A 19,576-nucleotide genomic window follows, 5' to 3' on the forward strand; every position below is an offset into this window, starting at 1 on the left:
TTGACGCAACAGTAGAGTGCTCTCCTCTCCTGAGGCCTACCAAGTGTTTTGTTGCAGCTGCTCGCAGTAGCTTGGACCGAGCGCCTAGGCAACGGGTTAAACCATTCCGGACAAACCGGGAGAGAAGGATGCGCTGAGAAGTTGAGGTTGCACGTTAGTCCAGCAGATGGCGGTGTTTGCTCTATTACTCAATAAGCAACAGAAAAATAAAGTGTAGATCTAGTACTGAATGACTTAACTGTTCGATTAATATTATTCTATTAAAATAAAGCAAGTCATAGATTTGATAGCCTATTATTCATAATAATTCACATCGATACGCTACCTGTCAAAAGACTGGAAAAATCTAGATGTTTTCCAAGGCTGCATTTATTTGATTAAAAAACAATACTAAAAAGTGTTTATTAATTTTTACAATTTAAAAGAAATGTTTTCTATTTTAATATATTTTAAAATGTGATTTATTAATGTGATGGCAAAGCTGAATTTTCAGCAGTGTTCAGTGTCACATGCATGATCCTTCAGAAATCTAATATGCTATCCTTTTAAATTGTAATTTTCAGAAGCATAAGAGACTTTCTTTCATCTGAATTATTCTCTATATCTATCTATCTATTTATCTCTCTCTCTCTCTCTCTCTATTATCTCTCTCTCTCTCTCTCTCTAATCTCAGGTCTGCAATAACCCTTATTTCTTTAATGCAGTATCAGCGTGAATTAAAATAAGAGAACTGGAGTCACATGTATAAAATATTTATTTATTAAAGTAAATTAAAAGTGGGTGGCATGCTGTAAATTATTACCTCTATGTCTAAACTAAAACAAACATTAAAAAGGTTTTTCTACATTTATATACTGGGTAAGTACTAAGTGTTAAATCTAAATATCAATATTTAACACTAGATCAAAAAGATTTAAAGTGAAGGAATTGGGCATTTGTTTATGGCACAGTGTTTTGCATGTCATTCCATAACAGAAGTATAATATGTCCTCATATGTGTAAAGTCAGACATAATGTACAGTGTGCTTGCAGTCAGACAAACATTTTATATTATCCACCAGCTGCATTCATTTCCATGTTTAGTTCAGCCCTGTTTTTCCACTCTTAATTAAAATTACAAAGTACAGATTTTAATTGAAGAATAAGAAAATGCAGAAAAAAATAAAACATCAACATTTCATTGCAAACAAGTCCTTACATATCTAGGTTTTTTTTTTATACGACAGGCATGTTTTTCTAAAAGAATGTGCTTTCCTGAGTGCATAAAGTTAATAAAACACATTGCATAATATGTCCTCATATGTGTAAAGTCAGACATAATGTACAGTGTGCTTGCACAGTCAGACAAACATTTTATATTATCCACCAGCTGCATTCATTTCCATGTTTAGTTCAGCCCTGTTTTTCCACTCTTAATTAAAATTACAAAGTACAGATTTTAATCGAAGAATAAGAAAATGCAGAAAAAAATAAAACATCAACATTTCATTGCAAACAAGTCCTTACATATCTAGGTTTTTTTTTTATACGACAGGCATGTTTTTCTAAAAGAATGTGCTTTCCTGAGTGCATAAAGTTAATAAAACACATTGTTTAATGTAGTAAAAAAATACCTCATTATCATGGATTTACAATGAAATTGAATAATGTAAATTGACCAGTTTTTTCAAGCTCATTCACTTTTTCCCAACATCACAGGGCAAATTTTTTTCTGTGGTATCTGAAATTGGCCAGATAATCACCGAAGTCTCATAAAAACACACACTCTGCCCTCATTTTCTGGTGATATTGCAGCTTTTGAGCTCATAGAAGAGAACATATGCCTGATTGGACTGAAGCTTCTCCTCTATTATTTCACCAACACTGTGAAAGAAACAGAGCATTAAAGTATACACATTTTCCTATTTTTATATACTTTATTACTATAAAATATCCTAACATCATCAAACAAACAAATAATATAATTTGTCTATATTATCTCTAATAGGAGCAAATTACTATTCTTGTATATCCTGTGAGAAAACTGGCCTTTAAATACCATTATTTTATTTAAAAACAAAGGCCAGACAAAAAACTGCACACACCATGAGTCATTATAGTAGCACCAGCCCTCCTCCTCTCGACATGCAGCCGTGTAGTGTCCCATATTTACTGTGCCTGAATGATTGCATACTGCATAAAGATCATACAGCACTGGACCTGAAAGCAAACATTCAGTAATATTTCATACACCTCTGCACATAACAATAACCAAAATTTATAATGTGCATGATACTTATTCACATATTAACATCTCACCACAGTCAACAGGTCCAAATGGCCCTAAATCCAGCCCATTCAGGGGGAAAGAAACTGGCACTGTGCTCTTTGAGATTGAGTACCTTGACATGGCAAATCGATTTAAGTCTGCGATGGGAAGTTAAGTCAATGTACCTTTTGTAAAGCATGTACTTGGTCACAAGACCTTACACTTACTGCTCCACACCACAGAAAATCACCATCTGACTAACTGAAAAGGATACGTATTACGAGGATTCTAGGGAACCTTTGGATGGTCAGTCTCTTTGTGCTCTCAGTGCGACGGTTACACCGCTCACACATCTAAGAAACATACACATCCATGGGCATCAGTAGAATTTCCCATTTTAAATGCAAGCAAAAACTGGCCATGCTTTTCACTCACTGGTGAGTTTTCTTGATCAAGCTTTTCCTCTTGTGAAAAGAGGTCTAGACACTCTCTCAGTGTGACGGTTCGTCCAATATCACTCTTCTGCAATTCACACAAACAAAAATGATGATGACACATCATCCGCACAATGCCAGAAGGTGAGGACAGGGCCTGGGAGTGTTACCTTTGGGATGGGGAGTGACAGGTCACAAAACACGTCAAAGGTGTTGGAGTAATGGGAGCAGACTGAACAGTGCAAAGAACTGCGCAGCTGACCAGAGAACAAATCTGTGACAGAAGTGAAAAATATTTGAGCACCAGGTGCACCAGGATTTAAAATGGACAGAAGTAAACAAAAAGAAAAAAAAAAAGAATGGGTTTATTTTTTATTGTATTTACTAAATAATCAATAGACTCATTCATCATTAATACACACACTCACATATAAAATTAAATAAAAAAAATCTATAAAATCCAGAAATGTATTGAAAGTTTAATGGTCAAATGGTTCTGCATACAAAAAAAACAAAACGTAAGCATGAAAAAGGTGTTGAATGAATAATGCAAACAAAACAGTTGTGTCATGAAACTCTAGATGCCACAAACTGATAAGTCTTTTACAAGCAATCTAGAATTCATATAATTTACTACATGACAAGAGCTGATTGGCCACTGCTGATTCTGCAGCCAATAAGACTGCTTGCTCAACATTTAAATAGTTTGATTCAGGGTTTGCTGTAAGCTGGTCCTGTAGTGCACTCCACCTCCCCCAGCTCCACATGTCTAGATCTGCTATGGGATTTATATATGCCTATTCATGCTAAATTATTTTATTAATTAATAAAATTAAATGTATTGGTAAAACTGATTATTATAATATCATTATTTTAACAGTGCTACTGCTTACCAACAATTTTACTGTCATCTCTGTCAAGATGCCTCTGCCACATTGCAAAGGCCTCCTCTGAAATCCTGCTGGAGACAATGAGTGATTTAAAGGCTCTAAATGACTCCAGATAAGTTTGCTCCTTTCAAGATCTGTCTCTTTGTGGAGTACCTGTACGATTGTGTGTATGTTGGTTCCTTAATTTCCATAACTGGAGGACGTTTGGATGGACGACGGTTAATTTCTGTATGAAGCCTGTCCAGGAGGAACCGCAAGAACTCCTGAGCATCTTGCTGACTGTGTGAGTGCGAAATGAAATGGATAGATTATTTGTCTGCCAAATATTATATGCATAACAACTGAGAAGGATTTCTCTAAACACCAGTACCCTAGCACATATTTTAAATACTGTGTTTTTCAGAGAAATCTGAATAGATATCTGTAATAATTTGTATTGAACATACCTATAGCCACTGAAGTAAGGCACTGACTCTTTAAATACGTGATAAAACTTCCCAGGATTCACTGTGGTTTCCCCACCATCACATTCCCACAAGCCAGCCAAAACTTTAGAGAATTCTACAATAAAGTCATCAACAAAAATATTTAAGAAAGTAGTAGAGGAATGCCTGATTTTAAAATCATTAAATTGATATATAAAATGTAAAACAAAATAATAATTCAAATAAATCTTTTTAGCATTATTTTTAAATAACCATGCAGCCCCAAACCCCTCAAATTTTGATTTGCTGTACAACTTCACCCCTTATTAAATAACAGCTGAAGTGTGCTTACCATTCATAAGCACAGGTTCCTGGTTGGAGTGTTTGTCCTGAAGGTAAGTTCTCATCAGACAGTAGTCCCGAAGACTACGAGTGTGAGAGAGACACTGCACGATGGCATTAAGGAAACACTGCAAACAAAAGAGAACCTCTGAATATGTATGGGAGAGATTTTTTTCTTGCAAACATAAGCATTAAAACCTGTCTTTGAATTAGAACATACAATATTTCCAATGTTACGCAGTCCAACTTGTCCATTTCCCAGTTGCAGCTCTTTCTATAGGATGAAAAGTGACAGCAAATGACTGTCAGTGTGACTTCCTCAATTACATCACAAGCGGCAACAGGTTTTCCATTTACTGTCCCTCCTGCAGTGACTGAGTGTCCATTTATAGGTCTATGATCCAATTATAACAGAGGGAAGACACTATCACGTATGACACTGAGGTTAAGACCAGATATACATACATATAACTCGAGGTGAGCACCTACAGGTGCCAAAACACATCTATTTTATGCTTTTTTAATAGTAATTATCAATATGGTTTGCAGATAAGCTAAGCCTGTTGTTTCCAGCATATAAGAGTTAACAGAATAGGTCTATACATAATACATGCCATGTGTCAAACACACTAATATGGTAGGTTTCAAACAGAATGTGTCAATGGCATAACACTGCTTCACCTTATTGTCTGTCACCAGCAGGAGTCCCATGATGGATGTGTATAGTACAGACTGTGAAATGTCCACGTTCTCTGGCTGAAGGCCATTTTGAGTGCCTAAGGTCCGGCACAGGGCCTGACACGAGTTGTCCATTGCAGTGGATTCAGCTCTTGGCATTACCACATCTGCGTGCCGCGCAACCCTGCCAATGATCCTGTGAATTCATTAAGCAACTATATTGATCGTTCTATTGCTAAAAACGTTTAGCAAACATTATCTGTTGTAACTGATTTTGACTGACTATTTCCCATGTAAAGTGAAGAAAAAGAGAAGTGATAATTCACTTGGCTATAGAGTTTAGTTAGTTTAAAAACATTAAAATGGCAGAGAGAGAGAGAGAAAGAGAGCATTGAGCGTTGGTTAATTAAAAACAGCAAAACTAAAAAAAACAAACGTGTTGTTTTTTTAAAGGTAGCCTATATTTCCAATAAAATCGCATTCATTACATAAAATGATCGCATAAACATTTGTTTACTCACCCTTCAAAACACAGTATGGTCTCCACTTATTTTCCGCCTGATGGTCAATGAGAGCCAGTGTTTCTATCCAAGCATCAAGCCCAATTTGAAAGTGTATAAGCGTTGCTGTGCTCTCATTACACCTGCTGTTCACCTGTCTGTCCTGTCGCTGTGTTTATAAACGAGCTTTAATCATGGCTAATCTTTCCACTCTCTCTTTAGGACCTTCTATAATTAGCCACGTCTTCGCCTTTGCTTAAGAACAGCTTTGACAATGAGAGGAGACTGTCTGCACGCTACTCACAGTCAGTAAACTACAACTGCAGCACATTATGAATAATTGGCCTACTGAAAGTATGCTAGTATCAATCACAGTCTATGGTATCAATGTTAATGGAGAGAAAAAGTCTTAACTACTATGTATTAGTAGGCGAGAATGGGGTTAGTTGTCACACTAGGAAGTTGTGGAAGTCAATTCGCTCTATTTTATTTTAAGTAAAAAGTTGACAAGTATATGTTGTCTCTAGCCGTCGTTTTGCATGCTTATGTATCCATAAAATATACTTTAGCTTCTTAATTCAACGCAATATTGTATTTTTGTTGATCATATTTTCTTGCCAAAAAACAATGTTCATACAATAATTGGCAGACAACAACATGACTGAGAAATGGCACCAATACAAACTAGTAAAAGTGAAAACTAGCGCTAATACAATAAGTGAAATTAATGTTAGGAATATTGCTGCTTTGATATATAAAAAAAAAAAACGGTCCACTTTTATGAAAGTTGTCAGTTTATTGAAAACAAAATGGTAACGATTATGCACTGAAATGAAAAAGGGGAACGAATAACTTTTGGCATAGAAGTGGCACAGAATACCTATAAAGCAACTGTATATAGTTTTATGTATTTTTGCGACTTTGGGGCCCCCTATAGTTAAATGAGTCGTAATAACAGTGGATTGCTGTACACGTGCATGTATTGCTGCAGTAAAGCAAGCTGCCTTTTTAGCCAAAATTTCATAACCGCTACACACTTCTACAACAGACATAGGAGGGGAGCATTGGAAAGAAGCCGTTCGCCGCCTTATTCACTGTACCATCAGAATGATTTTTGAAACTGACATTTCAAGGTAAAACATAAATACAGTTGATTTATATCAAGAGAAAATTAGCATTTAGTCTATATTCAGGTTATATCAGTGAAAGACTTGCAGAACTGTTAGCCCTGATGCTACCAAAATGCAATGACAAAAATCATCAAAATGACTGGACTCATCTAAGATTAGTTACCGTTCAGATTGCACAAATGTTGTTGTTTATTAACTATATGAAATAGAAATGGTGCCAATTTAAAGGAATGAGGAACTGAGAGATGGTTCCCATGGCACATAGCCTAAAACATATATTCAACAAATATCACACAGTATTCTCAATGTAAAAAAAAAAACTGGTTAAGCAAGAGGCATAAATCTAATATGAAATATTCTCCTTATGAGACATCTGACACCAACAAACATCCACATGTGAAGTATACAAATATAGCTACATGACATTATTCTCACAGTTTCTAGACAGGGTGTAAGACAGCAACTGTGTGATCTCATTTGTCCTGAGAAAGTCGGCTGTCACAGTCACAATAACAGTGAAATTCTGTGTTTGTGAATGAACTGGAAAGCACCGGTGGCCCTGGTTTATGTGTCTGGCATCTCCACATCAGAGTTAAGGTTGAGTTCAGCGATGTTGTTATAGAGTGCAGGGTCAGGGCTTAAACGCTCGGAGGGTTTGCAGTGGCTGCTTTGAGCCTGTCTGTCCCGTGACTGGACCATTGCTTGGCGCAGACATGAAATCCATTGCTGCTTATTGAAGGAGTCATTAGCCTGCAGGCAGTGGGATTGAGACTTGGAGCGCCCTGTGGCACTCACGCGAAAACAGTTCTTCACTGGGAGGGAATTAGAAATAAAATGTGGAATTAGAATGATGTGAAAGCAATTAAAACACATCCGATGTCAAATTAAAAGCATATAGAATTACAAAACAGTTAAACATTTAAGCCTCTAATGCATGCATTATAAAAGCAATAGTAAATCAAAATAAACTTCTTAGTATTATTATTATTTTTTAATTATTTTAAAACATTTTAAAATACTGAAAAGTTTAAATATTGAATAATTTAGAAATTAATATTGAAAATTTGAACAATTTATGTATGTTGCCTCTGAAAAGTATTTAACTCGGTGCTCAAAGTGGAAAAAAAGAAGTGCCGGTACTCCCACCTTATTTATTTTTATTTTCTATATTAAATAACTACTTTTTAATTTTCATAATTCACTATGTAGGCTATGTATAGTGCCACAATCAATCAGTAATTACACAAACATTTTCAATACAAATAACCACAAGTCAAGCTGTGATACCAAACAGGACCACAGAAAGACGTCAAAGACCACTGAACTCCACTGGATACATTCAGAATCGCTAAACTTCTTACCACCGCATAGCACCTCAGCCAGCCAGCGTCCATTATAAAACATTCTTGCTTTTAATCCAAATACACAATGAAAAGAATAAAAGTCAATTCGCTCTATTTTATTTTAAGTAAAAAGTTGACAAGTATATGTTGTCTCTAGCCGTCGTTTTGCATGCTTATGTATCCATAAAATATACTTTAGCTTCTTAATTCAACGCAATGTTGTATTTTTGTTGATCATATTTTCTTGCCAAAAAAAATGTTCATACAATAATTGGCAGACAACAACATGACTGAGAAATGGCACCAATACAAACTAGTAAAAGTGAAAACTAGCGCTAATACAATAAGTGAAATTAATGTTAGGAATATTGCTGCTTTGATATAAAAAAAAAACGGTCCACTTTTATGAAAGTTGTCAGTTTATTGAAAACAAAATGGTAACGATTATGCACTGAAATGAAAAAGGGGAACGAATACCTTTTGGCATAGAAGTGGCACAGGACACCTATAAAGCAACTGTATATAGTATTTTTGCGACTTTGGGGCCCCCTATAGTTAAATGAGTCGTAATAACAGTGGATTGCTGTACACGTGCATGTATTGCTGCAGTAAAGCAATCTGCCTTTTTAGCCAAAATTTCATAACCGCTACACACTTCTACAACAGACATAGGAGGGGAGCGTTGGAAAGAAGCCATTCGCCTTATTATTCACTGTACCATCAGAATGATTTTTGAAACTGACATTTCAAGGTAAAACATAAATACAGTTGATTTATATCAAGAGAAAATTAGCATTTAGTCTATATTCAGGTTATATCAGTGAAAGAGTTGCAGAACTGTTAGCCCTGATGCTACCAAAATGCAATGACAAAAATCCTGGACTCATCTAAGATTAGTTACCGTTCAGATTGCACAAATGTTGTTGTTTATTAACTATATGAAATAGAAATGGTGCCAATTTAAAGGAATGAGGAACTGAGAGATGGTTCCCATGGCACATAGCCTAAAACATATATTCAACAAATATCACACAGTATTCTCAATGTAAAAAAAAAAACTGGTTAAGCAAGAGGCATAAATCTAATATGAAATATTCTCCTTATGAGACATCTGACACCAACAAACATCCACATGTGAAGTATACAAATATAGCTACATGACATTATTCTCACAGTTTCTAGACAGGGTGTAAGACAGCAACTGTGTGATCTCATTTGTCCTGAGAAAGTCGGCTGTCACAGTCACAATAACAGTGAAATTCTGTGTTTGTGAATGAACTGGAAAGCACCGGTGGCCCTGGTTTATGTGTCTGGCATCTCCACATCAGAGTTAAGGTTGAGTTCAGCGATGTTGTTATAGAGTGCAGGGTCAGGGCTTAAACGCTCGGAGGGTTTGCAGTGGCTGCTTTGAGCCTGTCTGTCCCGTGACTGGACCATTGCTTGGCGCAGACATGAAATCCATTGCTGCTTATTGAAGGAGTCATTAGCCTGCAGGCAGTGGGATTGAGACTTGGAGCGCCCTGTGGCACTCACGCGAAAACAGTTCTTCACTGGGAGGGAATTAGAAATAAAATGTGGAATTAGAATGATGTGAAAGCAATTAAAACACATCCGATGTCAAATTAAAAGCATATAGAATTACAAAACAGTTAAACATTTAAGCCTCTAATGCATGCATTATAAAAGCAATAGTAAATCAAAATAAACTTCTTAGTATTATTATTATTTTTTAATTATTTTAAAACATTTTAAAATACTGAAAAGTTTAAATATTGAATAATTTAGAAATTAATATTGAAAATTTGAACAATTTATGTATGTTGCCTCTGAAAAGTATTTAACTCAGTGCTCAAAGTGGAAAAAAAGAAGTGCCGGTACTCCCACCTTATTTATTTTTATTTTCTATATTAAATAACTACTTTTTAATTTTCATAATTCACTATGTAGGCTATGTATAGTGCCACAATCAATCAGTAATTACACAAACATTTTCAATACAAATAACCACAAGTCAAGCTGTGATACCAAACAGGACCACAGAAAGACGTCAAAGACCACTGAACTCCACTGGATACATTCAGAATCGCTAAACTTCTTACCACCGCATAGCACCTCAGCCAGCCAGCGTCCATTATAAAACATTCTTGCTTTTAATCCAAATACACAATGAAAAGAATAATTTACTGACATCTGGACGTGAGTCACTATTCTCTCCACAATCTCTGATGAAATTGGCCGTGTTTTTCTCTGCATTAGCAGTTTTGTCCAACTGTTTGAATTCGCTTACTGGATCCTTGGACTTTCCAGGAGTTTATCGGTTTCCATTAATAATCGCAAAAATCTGCTTCTCTTCATTTTCGTTGTAATGTACTGATTCAAATGAGTAATTAATTATTATTCTACTTCTCCTGACATGCTCTGCACCTCACACAATTTGGCTGAAAGGCCTATAGTGAAACAGGACAGCACCCAAACATCCTCACATTATATTATTTAATTGGCCGTGTTTTTCTCTGCATTAGCAGTTTTGTCCAACTGTTTGAATTCGCTTACTGGATCCTTGGACTTTCCAGGAGTTTATCGGTTTCCATTAATAATCGCAAAAATCTGCTTCTCTTCATTTTCGTTGTAATGTACTGATTCAAATGAGTAATTAATTATTATTCTACTTCTCCTGACATGCTCTTGCACCTTGCACAATTTGGCTGAAAGGATAACAGTAGCCATAGTGAAACGGGACAGCGCCCAAACATCCTCACATTATATTATTTCTTTTAAAAATTATATGAATTCTCCATCTTTCTAAAGAAGTTGACGCAAACATGGGTTTATCAATGTTTTTCTATTGTGTTATACATGTATGCCTTTGGACTTAAATGGACTGAGTTGTTTTATGCATTTTTGTGATTACAAATAAATGGAGCAGTCGTGACTGAACAAGTATGTTTTCTCATTATATGTAAAATAATTAAATATATTATTTGGATTGAGCATCACTGATGTGCACTTCTGACACAAAGTAATAAATTACTGTCACTGTAACTTTTTTAATCGTAAATCATTGGTAAAATATCGATGCTGAAGACTTTTTAAATATTTGCTTCTGTCAAGTTTTCCAATTGCAAGAATTGTGCGTACCGGCCCACTTCAAGCACTGATTTAACTCAACACTTTTGTCAAACTAAATTGATATGACTGTAACTGTTTTAAAATAATGTTTACTCACTAGTAAATTTAAATCATATTTTTTACTGCAAGAAAAAAATTGGTTTATTAAAATTTAAATCTCTTCCTTTAAAAGAAAGCATTCTGGTTACCTTCATTTTTCTTATTTTTTTTTATTTTGTTTTATTATTTTAAAAAATATATTAAAATACTGAAATTTTTTAAATATTGAGTATTATATAATAATATAAAAATATAACATACAGTGAAAAGAAATTAAACACTTTTCTGCTGTTTAACTAAATAATTGGTTTATTCAATTTCAATGGTAATCATTTTATTGCAATCCTGGAGGCGTCATATGCTTTCAACTGAAAAAATTAAATAAATAAATCATTATAAGTGTAATATGCAATGCTGCTACCTTTGTCATTGCCCGTAAAAGCCCCACGAAAGGATCCAGAGCTGCTTGGCTCTCCATCAGGTAGGTCCTCCAGATGGAGGTGAGCAGCTGGGAGGGGCTGACGATACACCTGGAACTGGACTGGCCCTTCCCTATCCTGTGCCATTGGTCGGGTCAAAACCAATACCAGCTCAAAGAGGAACACATGCAGCTTCTAGAGAGGAGAAATTAGAAGGAAAATATCTGTGTGGATTGTTTTTAGTTTAAACACTGGAATGATGAAATGCTATACATTTGTTGAAAAGATAAAATATTAATTTAGATGAAAAACACACAGTTACCTGTCCTTTAGTACTCTTCAGTTCACCATGGCAGTATAAAAAACGAGATGCCTGGATTTCTGAAACCCTCTGGCTGTCTTCTGAGTAGCACAGCCCCCGTCTGTAAAACTGACACTCAGCCTCTCCAGTTTTAAGATTGACTTCTGTTATAATCCTTTGGATTAGTTCCATCTGAGGTAACAAAAAATAAAGGGATATACTAGCTGCATTGTTACAACATTAGGTGGTAGGCAGTGTTGCCAAGTCCGCGGGAATTGGGATACTTTAACACTCATTCTGCAGGATGTTTTTCCATGTCTGTGGGTTGAAGAGACCCCAATTACGTGATATTCAGCCCCTGGAATGCGACTTTTATCAGGGGAACCCCACCAAAAAATTGGTATTTTACCCTCCAGAATGCGATTTTTACTGGGGGATCCCCCCTGAAAGCAATTGGGGTCATTTTGAGTAGCAATTGGGCAGGTTTTGCTGTCAAAACCTGGCAACCCTGGTGGCAGGTCTTGAAAAGTGAATCACTGAATCACTCAACCAATTGTTTATAGGCAACAATAAAGGTAGCTGCATTGCATCTTAGCATCCTAGCATACTACCCTTACTATTTCTCCAATATATTTATATGGCACAAATATGGCTTCATGTCTGAATAATTTCATCAATTACTCAACCATTTTGTTCAAAACATTAACTGAGTACCAAATGATGCACTATACACTATGCACTACACTATGTACTTGCGCACCATGTACTCAACCATGCAGTGTATGAATTATATTAGGTTATTTTGTCATTAATAATTGGAGTCTGAGCCCCTCCCCCTTCGCAAAGTAATTAAAGTTGTGCCAGCTGAATGCATGAAGTGTCCAAGATTCCACACTTAGTTTTTTTGGTTGTTTAAGTGCATCATCCGGGTACTTGGGACGTACCTAATGATTCATTCAGGAAGAAGTAACTTGGACCCATATCCAGTGTTAGTATGCTATATGTGAAAGCATCTAAACTCACCGCCTGTGGCAGCGCTTCCTCGTCCGGATGCTCAGGTGGAGTGCTCTTCTGAATCTCCTTTAACAGCAGAGGATATTTCACCAGCCTGCTGCGAGGCAAGTCTAGAAAGTTCCACAGGTCTAGCTTTCTGCTGAAGGATGACTCCTGGCACAGCCGCAGGAAATGCTCAACCCGCCTGTCCTGCTTCTTTTGATCGAGCAGAGCTTTTGCCCCAACCTGGTTACAGCAGTATGTGATATACGCCTCCAGACATGGGAACTATGAAAAGACAGCAAAGAACTTATAACCCACTCAAATGTTTTATTGAAGTTCGGTGGGTGAAATTTAAGGCCCGTTCACACCAAGAACAATATCTTATTTATTTACTACTATAAATAAAACTTCAGTTATATTTGTATTATATAGTCATAAATGTATTATAAGCGTGAGCAGCTTTTTTGTTGTCTGCTGCTTTAAAGGCACAATATGTCAGATTTTTTTATTAAAATATCCAAAAACCACTAGAACAGTGTTATATATTTTGGTGACTTGTGTACTTACATTATCCCAAATGTTTCAATCCAGAGAAATAAGCCATTTTAACTAGTGACACGGACTGTGTCCATTGTGTCGCCTGCTAATGACGTCATAAGCCCTCGATTTCTGGTTTTGTTTTGTAGAAAACATGGAAACACCAAAGACGCTTTAATGTTGTGTGTTTTAATAGACCGGTGACGACCGCACAGTGTAGCATTATAACAGAACTTTCAAACGTATCTAGTATGATAAAACAGCGCTGCTTTTCCCCCCCCCACATACACACGGCCGGAAGGAGTGGAAGCGTTCGACTATGGCATAATAATAAAAGCTCCGCTGCTTTCGAGTCGTGTGTCACACTCTTTCAGCGGCCTCGTTTCGCTTCTACGGCTTTCAGCCTCACCCTGCTTCATTCTACTACATTAATAAATCATCCATGAACATGATTTCTGCCCGAGTCCCGTCGGATTGCATCGGCTGTGGGGATGAAGACCACAACTCCCATGATTCCACACTCAGTCACAGCGTCATCAAACTACGCCTTTGCCTCTTTGTTTATTTTGAATAAGTGCCCTTCAGCGACGAAAATTACATATTGTGCCTTTAAATGGTAATTTTTTTTCTCGGTTTGGGTATATTCTGATTGGCTGTCAATGTTTTTATTGATCATCATCATCATAATTCCAATGGTATTGTTCATCTGTGTCTGTAGCTGTTATGTGGACAGCCCTATGGAAGCCTGTTTTTGCAAAGAAAAAAAAGGAAATTGAACTTTTTGTCTTAAAATTCTATATGTTGTAAACATAAAAGAAAGTCAGAATTGTATATAAACTGAATTCTGACTTTTTTCATGTAATTCTGAGTTTATTCAGAAAATTCTGAGTTTATATCTTGGAATGTGGATATTTCTCTCAGAATTCTGAGTTAATTTCTTGCAATTCTCTGTTTTTTATTGCTCACTAGAAATAGGCTTCCATACTCTTCCCCTTTCTCATAGAATTTGAACGATAATTGAAACTTCACAGTTTTGTTTATCATCCTCGGTGTGAATGGGCCTTTAGAGTTGCATCGATAATAGCAGAGGCAATGTTTTAAGAAAAATGGAATACAACAATGTTTTGTTATTATCTTTACATGTTGGTAGGCTGTCAAACATAAGACTGACCCAGTCCATCATGGTCGGGCCGACCTCTTGCACAGTCTTCTCTGCTCCACGAAGACCTTCAAGACGAGCTAAAAGATCTAAATGCACAGGTAAATAATTGTGAATACACAATCATATCTCAAAGAAACAACTACAAAGTGTTCACTAACATTTACCTTCATGAAGGGGTATTAAAGAATCAAGGGTTCCAAATATCTGTCCCAGCTCACTTTCTGTCATGATGTCTAATTTCAGCATCGGTTCATAATACACCTGTCAGGAGAGTTGAAATTAAATTCACTCCATAAAGACAGTAGAAACAAAGCTGCTGAATTCTGCACAAACCTTTTTCACTAGACTTAGATCCTCAATGAGCTGTTTCTCACCCTGGGTTAACTCATAGATTACCTGCAGGTGAAGAAAATAAAGAGGTAGATAATACATAAATGAAGGGTAAAAACTGCACAGGTAGTGCTAACCTCATGAGGCCTTACATACGTAGAAGATACCACTTTTATAACTGCAACCAGTCAGTTTTGGCAGAGCCTTTCAGAGGAAATTCTGACACTGAAATAGAGAACATGGCTTTGTATACCAGCTCACTTCCTGTTTCACAACTAAGGTAGTGAAGGCAGAGTTGGGCCACTGAAAGCTCTTTAAAAAGGTATTAAGGTACACGAGCCAAAACTACCAGCCTGGTGCTTTTAATTGTAACTTGTTAATAAAGAATTGAATGACATCATGCAAAAAATAAACTTGAAAGAGTACGAAGCATGTCTTGTGTGTTGTGGTGTTGATTCAAGCAGCTTTTCACACCTCTTGTCTCTTGATCTCTTTGGTACTGAGCTCGTGGCTCAGACTGTCAACTGTATCACTCCACAGCTGACTATTCCGCCGGCGTGGAAATGAAGAGGCCTTCTGACGTGTTCTTATTGGCATTGGGGGCAACGGCCGAGCCTCTGTCCGGAAACTGATAGAACGCTGATGAAAATAAATAAACATACATGCATATTAGTATACATGTATACATATTTGAGATGGATGAGAAAAGCCGAGTGAGTGCATGAAGAGGTTTATTGTACCTGTATGGACTGGCCCAAGCGTTTCAGTGCTGGGGTCTTCATCGGTGTTATGATACCAGTGACTGAAGCACTTTTGTCTACTGGTTTGACTCTTTTGTTACATGGACCCTAATATGAGGCCAACAGCAGAGAATAAGGGTCAAGGTTAAAATATACTTGTATCATTATGTTTTAATGTATCGTGGGCCATTAAATATCTAGCATGCAACACCAAGGCACTGAGAAAGTTAAATTCAAATTTGAGCTTTATCAGACTTTGATCATGATGTTTTTACTACTCTAAAGGGTTATAGACCGTTGCTGTGTTGAGCAGAAATGTACTAGAACAAGGATGCATATTAATTTCTGTACCTCCGAATCTTGTATGTGGTCACTGGTGGGAAAGTCATCGTCTTCCTGAAAGAGACGTGTAGTGTAGCACAGATGTCAGCACAAGCATATAACCACAAGCAGATGAAAGCAGTAAACCTATACACTCAGTTTATTCCACCAAATATCAGTAAACAGAACAATAACACAGAACACAAAAACTTTCACTCACTTTCTTTTTGCTATGTTACAGTTATTTTATAATGAATTTGGAAGCATTTTCCAGCATTCATCTTTTTTTTTTTTTTTTACTCAGTTTAACCCTTACCATATACCAAGACTTCATTACTAAAATAAGTCATTAAAAAAATCAATCGTAAAATTTGTTTTAAAAACTATGATCATCTAAAAAATTATAAAATAAAGTTATTTTATATCAAAATCTGACAAGCTATGATGTAATTTCCACAGCAATATTTTTTTTTATTTAAAGAAGTTTGATCAGCTTTTGTAATTTGTTAACAATTAAATGACTTTTTTTTTTTTGCATCATTTCTAATCAAGCTGCAATTTTGTCAAAGTATTCAAACTGTGTGAATGGCAACGTATTTAGGGTACAATAAATTCTAACTATAAACTTAGCCTTAGCAAAACTAGGCCATTTCCACAACGTCATTTCCACCACAGAATATGATCAGACCTAATTTGGAAAACATATGGTTCTGGTCCTAGATTCTAATGGGTTTTTACAGTATTGAAGCCGTGTTGTATCAACAGCTTTCACCTGTTCATTATTTCAGGTGTTTTATTAGCGTGAAAGTTTCTTAAGTCCACAGGGTCAAAAGTGCCAGTATTTGAAGAAACAGCGACAACGGCAAGTGAGACTGAACCGCTATCATTCAGTGTGCATGTAGCGGATTCAGACAGGAAACTGAGTTGTAAAGCTTTTTTCTTGTCAGCTTTTTCCTCACAGCTGAGCACAAGTTGCTTCATTCTTTTACTGTAACCTTCCTTCAATTCTTTTGAAAGATGAGTGCTCTTTTCAAGATGTCTTGTGTAAGAGACCAGGAAAACCATGGATTGTTATGGAGTCACATGGTCTCAACAAGTTTCCGGTGTAGAGCACAAACAGGTAGACCACCTTCACCATGTCAGACCCTTCAACCCACGTACATTAATCTTCATACATAATAAATTATTAAGTTGAAACATATAGGCAATAACTTTACCCGCTGATTATCTTTAGATCATCTAAAGACAGACTAACAGGAAATATTGTGGCGGTTTTTGTAACAGATGCTCAAACAATCACATTCAAACATCTAGTACTCTAGAAGACTATATCAGAATGATTTACAGCATACTTAGATCAGGCATGTTGTATCTTATATCATAGATAACAACTTACACAGTCCTCCAAGATTCGGGCTGAATGCTCAGCATCACTACTTGGGTCTTGTTTTCTTTTCTTCTGCTCAGAAACCAACAGATAATACATTGGTGTTCCTCAAAGGAGCAAGACCTACAGTTTAAGGTCTGTCCATCAAAATATGCATAAGATCTACGACCAAAACGAAACTTACCCCAGTGATATCTGACAGGTTGGCATATGTGAGGAGCCTGTCTCTAGATACAGGAGACCTGAATAAGAATCAAATAAAGTGGAAATATGACACTGAAAAAAAAATATGAATGTATTATCTTAGGTGTATAATCCAAATGATCATCTGTTAGTTCATTAGTGAACAGCTATTAGACTTTAGTGAGTTTATAGGCCACAACAGCTGATCAGAATGATAGTTAAACACCAAAATGTCATTTAGTTTGAGCGGCTATTGATCATTTGTGTAAAAGTCATACCAGGAAGGTGATGTATCAACCTCCGTCTCTTCAAGTTCCATCTTTTCCTCTCTCATAGCATCTCCAAATGTGTTTATGAAAAGAAACAGCAGTAACTATAAGAGTATTACTTAAAAAAATCAGACCATAAATCTTAGAAGCACCTGTTCCCACTTTTCAAAGAAAAGACAAAAAAGATAATTTGCACTCTCTCTCAGCCCTCCTCTCTTCCTCTTACACTTGCATGACTGAAACCACATCCTGTGTCAGAAAAAAACGTGTACTTCCTGTTGTCAGGCAGAACGAAGGCAAATCAGCCTCTCTTAACGTCTTAACAGATCTTTGAGCCTCTGTGTAATTACGCCAGCCACATATAACTGAAGAGGACGGAAGTTAAAGCAAATCTTCTGACCCATTTCTGAAAATAATACAGTGGTGTCTACGGCTCAGTTGATTAGGTCATGACTGACTAAGTATGGCACAGAAATTATGCAAAATTGGGCTTTTCTTGAAACATGTCAGGAAGAAAACATGCAAAGCTATGGCCTAAAACAAAAAAGGGCCAATTTTTTTCATCAAATGTCTGGGAAAGTGGTGATGGTCAATCTCGGGAGGTTAAATATGCAAGTGGTTTCCATTGCTATGTATTTACAAGTTTTGCTAAGTTTAAGACATCTAAATAACGTAAATGTAGCCTAAAAACAGCAGTCACTCAATAATCATTTTGGGACCAATATTAGTGCGTTAATGTTTAACTTCCATTTCCCTAAAAGAAAAGTACTTTTTTTCTGATAGTAACAGGGTTTAATGGTTGAGCTTGGCAATGCAGTCAGCAAAGTGGATAACGTTCTGGATATGTTGCACATTTACTGTACTTAAAACGCTACTTTAGATGCTAGGTAATCAAAATCAAATGCTTTTAAAAGGGTTAGGTTTAAAATTGTACCGATTCTTGAAAAGTGACAACCACATGAAGTGCACCCACAAGCACTTGAAAGATAACCTGCAGAATGATTTTGTAATGTGATGAGCAAACTTGTAAATTTAATACAGCACCACAAACACGGTTCCAAATGTGAAGCACATAGTGGCAGCATCACACTTTCAGCTTTGCAGCAGGGATAAATTCAGTAGAAAAGGGAGCAATGTACAATTTAGACAGAAATACAATGAGACAATGTGCTATAATTTAAAGGCCAGTAGGAGTTGGATCATTTCATTTACAGTAAATCTGTGACTCAGAGCACTGTGTAACATCCAAACAGGAATGAATTTAAATAAAAAAGGTTCTTGTCAAGAAGTGGCCCAGTTAAAGTGGAGTGACTCACAACACAGCGCATGAAAACGCAATTTTCTCCACAAGTGGATAAAATACGATAATCTAATTCAAAGCCTTGATCCTAATAAAATGTTGACTTAGACTTATTTCTGCTATTTATTATTGATGTGAAATATTAGATAACGTTTATTTACATGAACAGCAAATATATAAATTGTGACTTTTCTTTCTATAAACAATGAAACCCTCCAAGTTGAAAGTGTACTGTGCATCTTACCAACTGAAATATTCCTGAAAGCCAGTGTAGCGGATCAGCTCATGGGGAAATATGAATAATTAACCATAACTAGTTATAATTAACTATTCATATTTTAGATCCACTGTAGATATTTAGCTGACCACTCAGGGTCAACCGTCTTGTCAATTCTAAGAACGTTAATTTCCTGTTGATTAATTGCAGCTTATTTTATTAACTTTATAGACACATTTTAAAAACAACAGTAGCA

At 36.2% G+C, this 19,576-nt stretch overlaps 2 protein-coding genes across 3 annotated transcripts; both read right to left on the bottom strand.

The window, feature by feature from the left end:
- Positions 1-1,289: 1,289 nt before the first annotated feature.
- LOC107565835 (ubiquitin carboxyl-terminal hydrolase 21-like) lies at positions 1,290-5,697 on the bottom strand. 2 transcript variants are annotated; one of them, XM_016251119.1, is made up of 13 exons: positions 5,539-5,697; positions 5,021-5,213; positions 4,560-4,613; positions 4,350-4,467; positions 4,019-4,133; positions 3,726-3,851; positions 3,576-3,640; positions 2,853-2,956; positions 2,684-2,770; positions 2,523-2,601; positions 2,299-2,406; positions 2,085-2,199; positions 1,290-1,863 (listed from the first exon to the last, which is right to left on the bottom strand). In XM_016251119.1, the coding sequence occupies exons 2-13, from the start codon at positions 5,174-5,176 to the stop codon at positions 1,773-1,775; spliced, it is 1,218 nt and encodes a 405-aa protein (XP_016106605.1). In that variant the 5' UTR covers positions 5,177-5,213; positions 5,539-5,697; the 3' UTR covers positions 1,290-1,772. The 2 variants fall into 2 exon arrangements, with proteins under 2 accessions (XP_016106605.1, XP_016106604.1); XM_016251118.1 differs by having other exon boundaries at positions 3,576-3,643.
- A 2,708-nt stretch (positions 5,698-8,405) lies between these two features.
- On the bottom strand, positions 8,406-18,017 carry LOC107565836 (rho guanine nucleotide exchange factor 3-like). Its single transcript, XM_016251120.1, has 13 exons — positions 17,813-18,017; positions 17,536-17,593; positions 17,361-17,423; positions 15,995-16,039; positions 15,644-15,751; positions 15,378-15,542; positions 14,907-14,969; positions 14,738-14,834; positions 14,583-14,659; positions 12,902-13,159; positions 11,900-12,070; positions 11,580-11,772; positions 8,406-9,540 (listed from the first exon to the last, which is right to left on the bottom strand). Exons 1-13 carry the CDS (start codon positions 17,866-17,868, stop codon positions 9,293-9,295), a joined length of 1,602 nt encoding a protein of 533 aa, XP_016106606.1. The 5' UTR covers positions 17,869-18,017; the 3' UTR covers positions 8,406-9,292.
- Between the last annotated feature and the right edge of the window lie 1,559 nt (positions 18,018-19,576).

Source organism: Sinocyclocheilus grahami, unplaced genomic scaffold, assembly GCF_001515645.1.
Source record: "Sinocyclocheilus grahami isolate Dianchi unplaced genomic scaffold, SAMN03320097.WGS_v1.1 scaffold1030.1, whole genome shotgun sequence".
NCBI lineage: Eukaryota > Metazoa > Chordata > Actinopteri > Cypriniformes > Cyprinidae > Sinocyclocheilus > Sinocyclocheilus grahami.

Coding starts and splice junctions, on each gene's coding strand:
- LOC107565835 (XM_016251118.1), bottom strand. CDS start 5,176: ATGCCAAGAGCTGAATCCACTGCAATGGACAACTCGTGTCAGGCCCTG. Junction 4,468..4,559: donor TGCGTAACATTGGAAATATT/GTATGTTCTAAT, acceptor TTTTGTTTGCAG/TGTTTCCTTAATGCCATCGT. Junction 2,200..2,298: donor ATTTGGACCTGTTGACTGTG/GTGAGATGTTAA, acceptor GTTTGCTTTCAG/GTCCAGTGCTGTATGATCTT.
- LOC107565836 (XM_016251120.1), bottom strand. CDS start 17,868: ATGAGAGAGGAAAAGATGGAACTTGAAGAGACGGAGGTTGATACATCA. Junction 13,160..14,582: donor GCCCGACCATGATGGACTGG/GTCAGTCTTATG, acceptor GTCTTTTCATAG/TTCCCATGTCTGGAGGCGTA. Junction 11,773..11,899: donor TGAAGAGTACTAAAGGACAG/GTAACTGTGTGT, acceptor TCTCCTCTCTAG/AAGCTGCATGTGTTCCTCTT.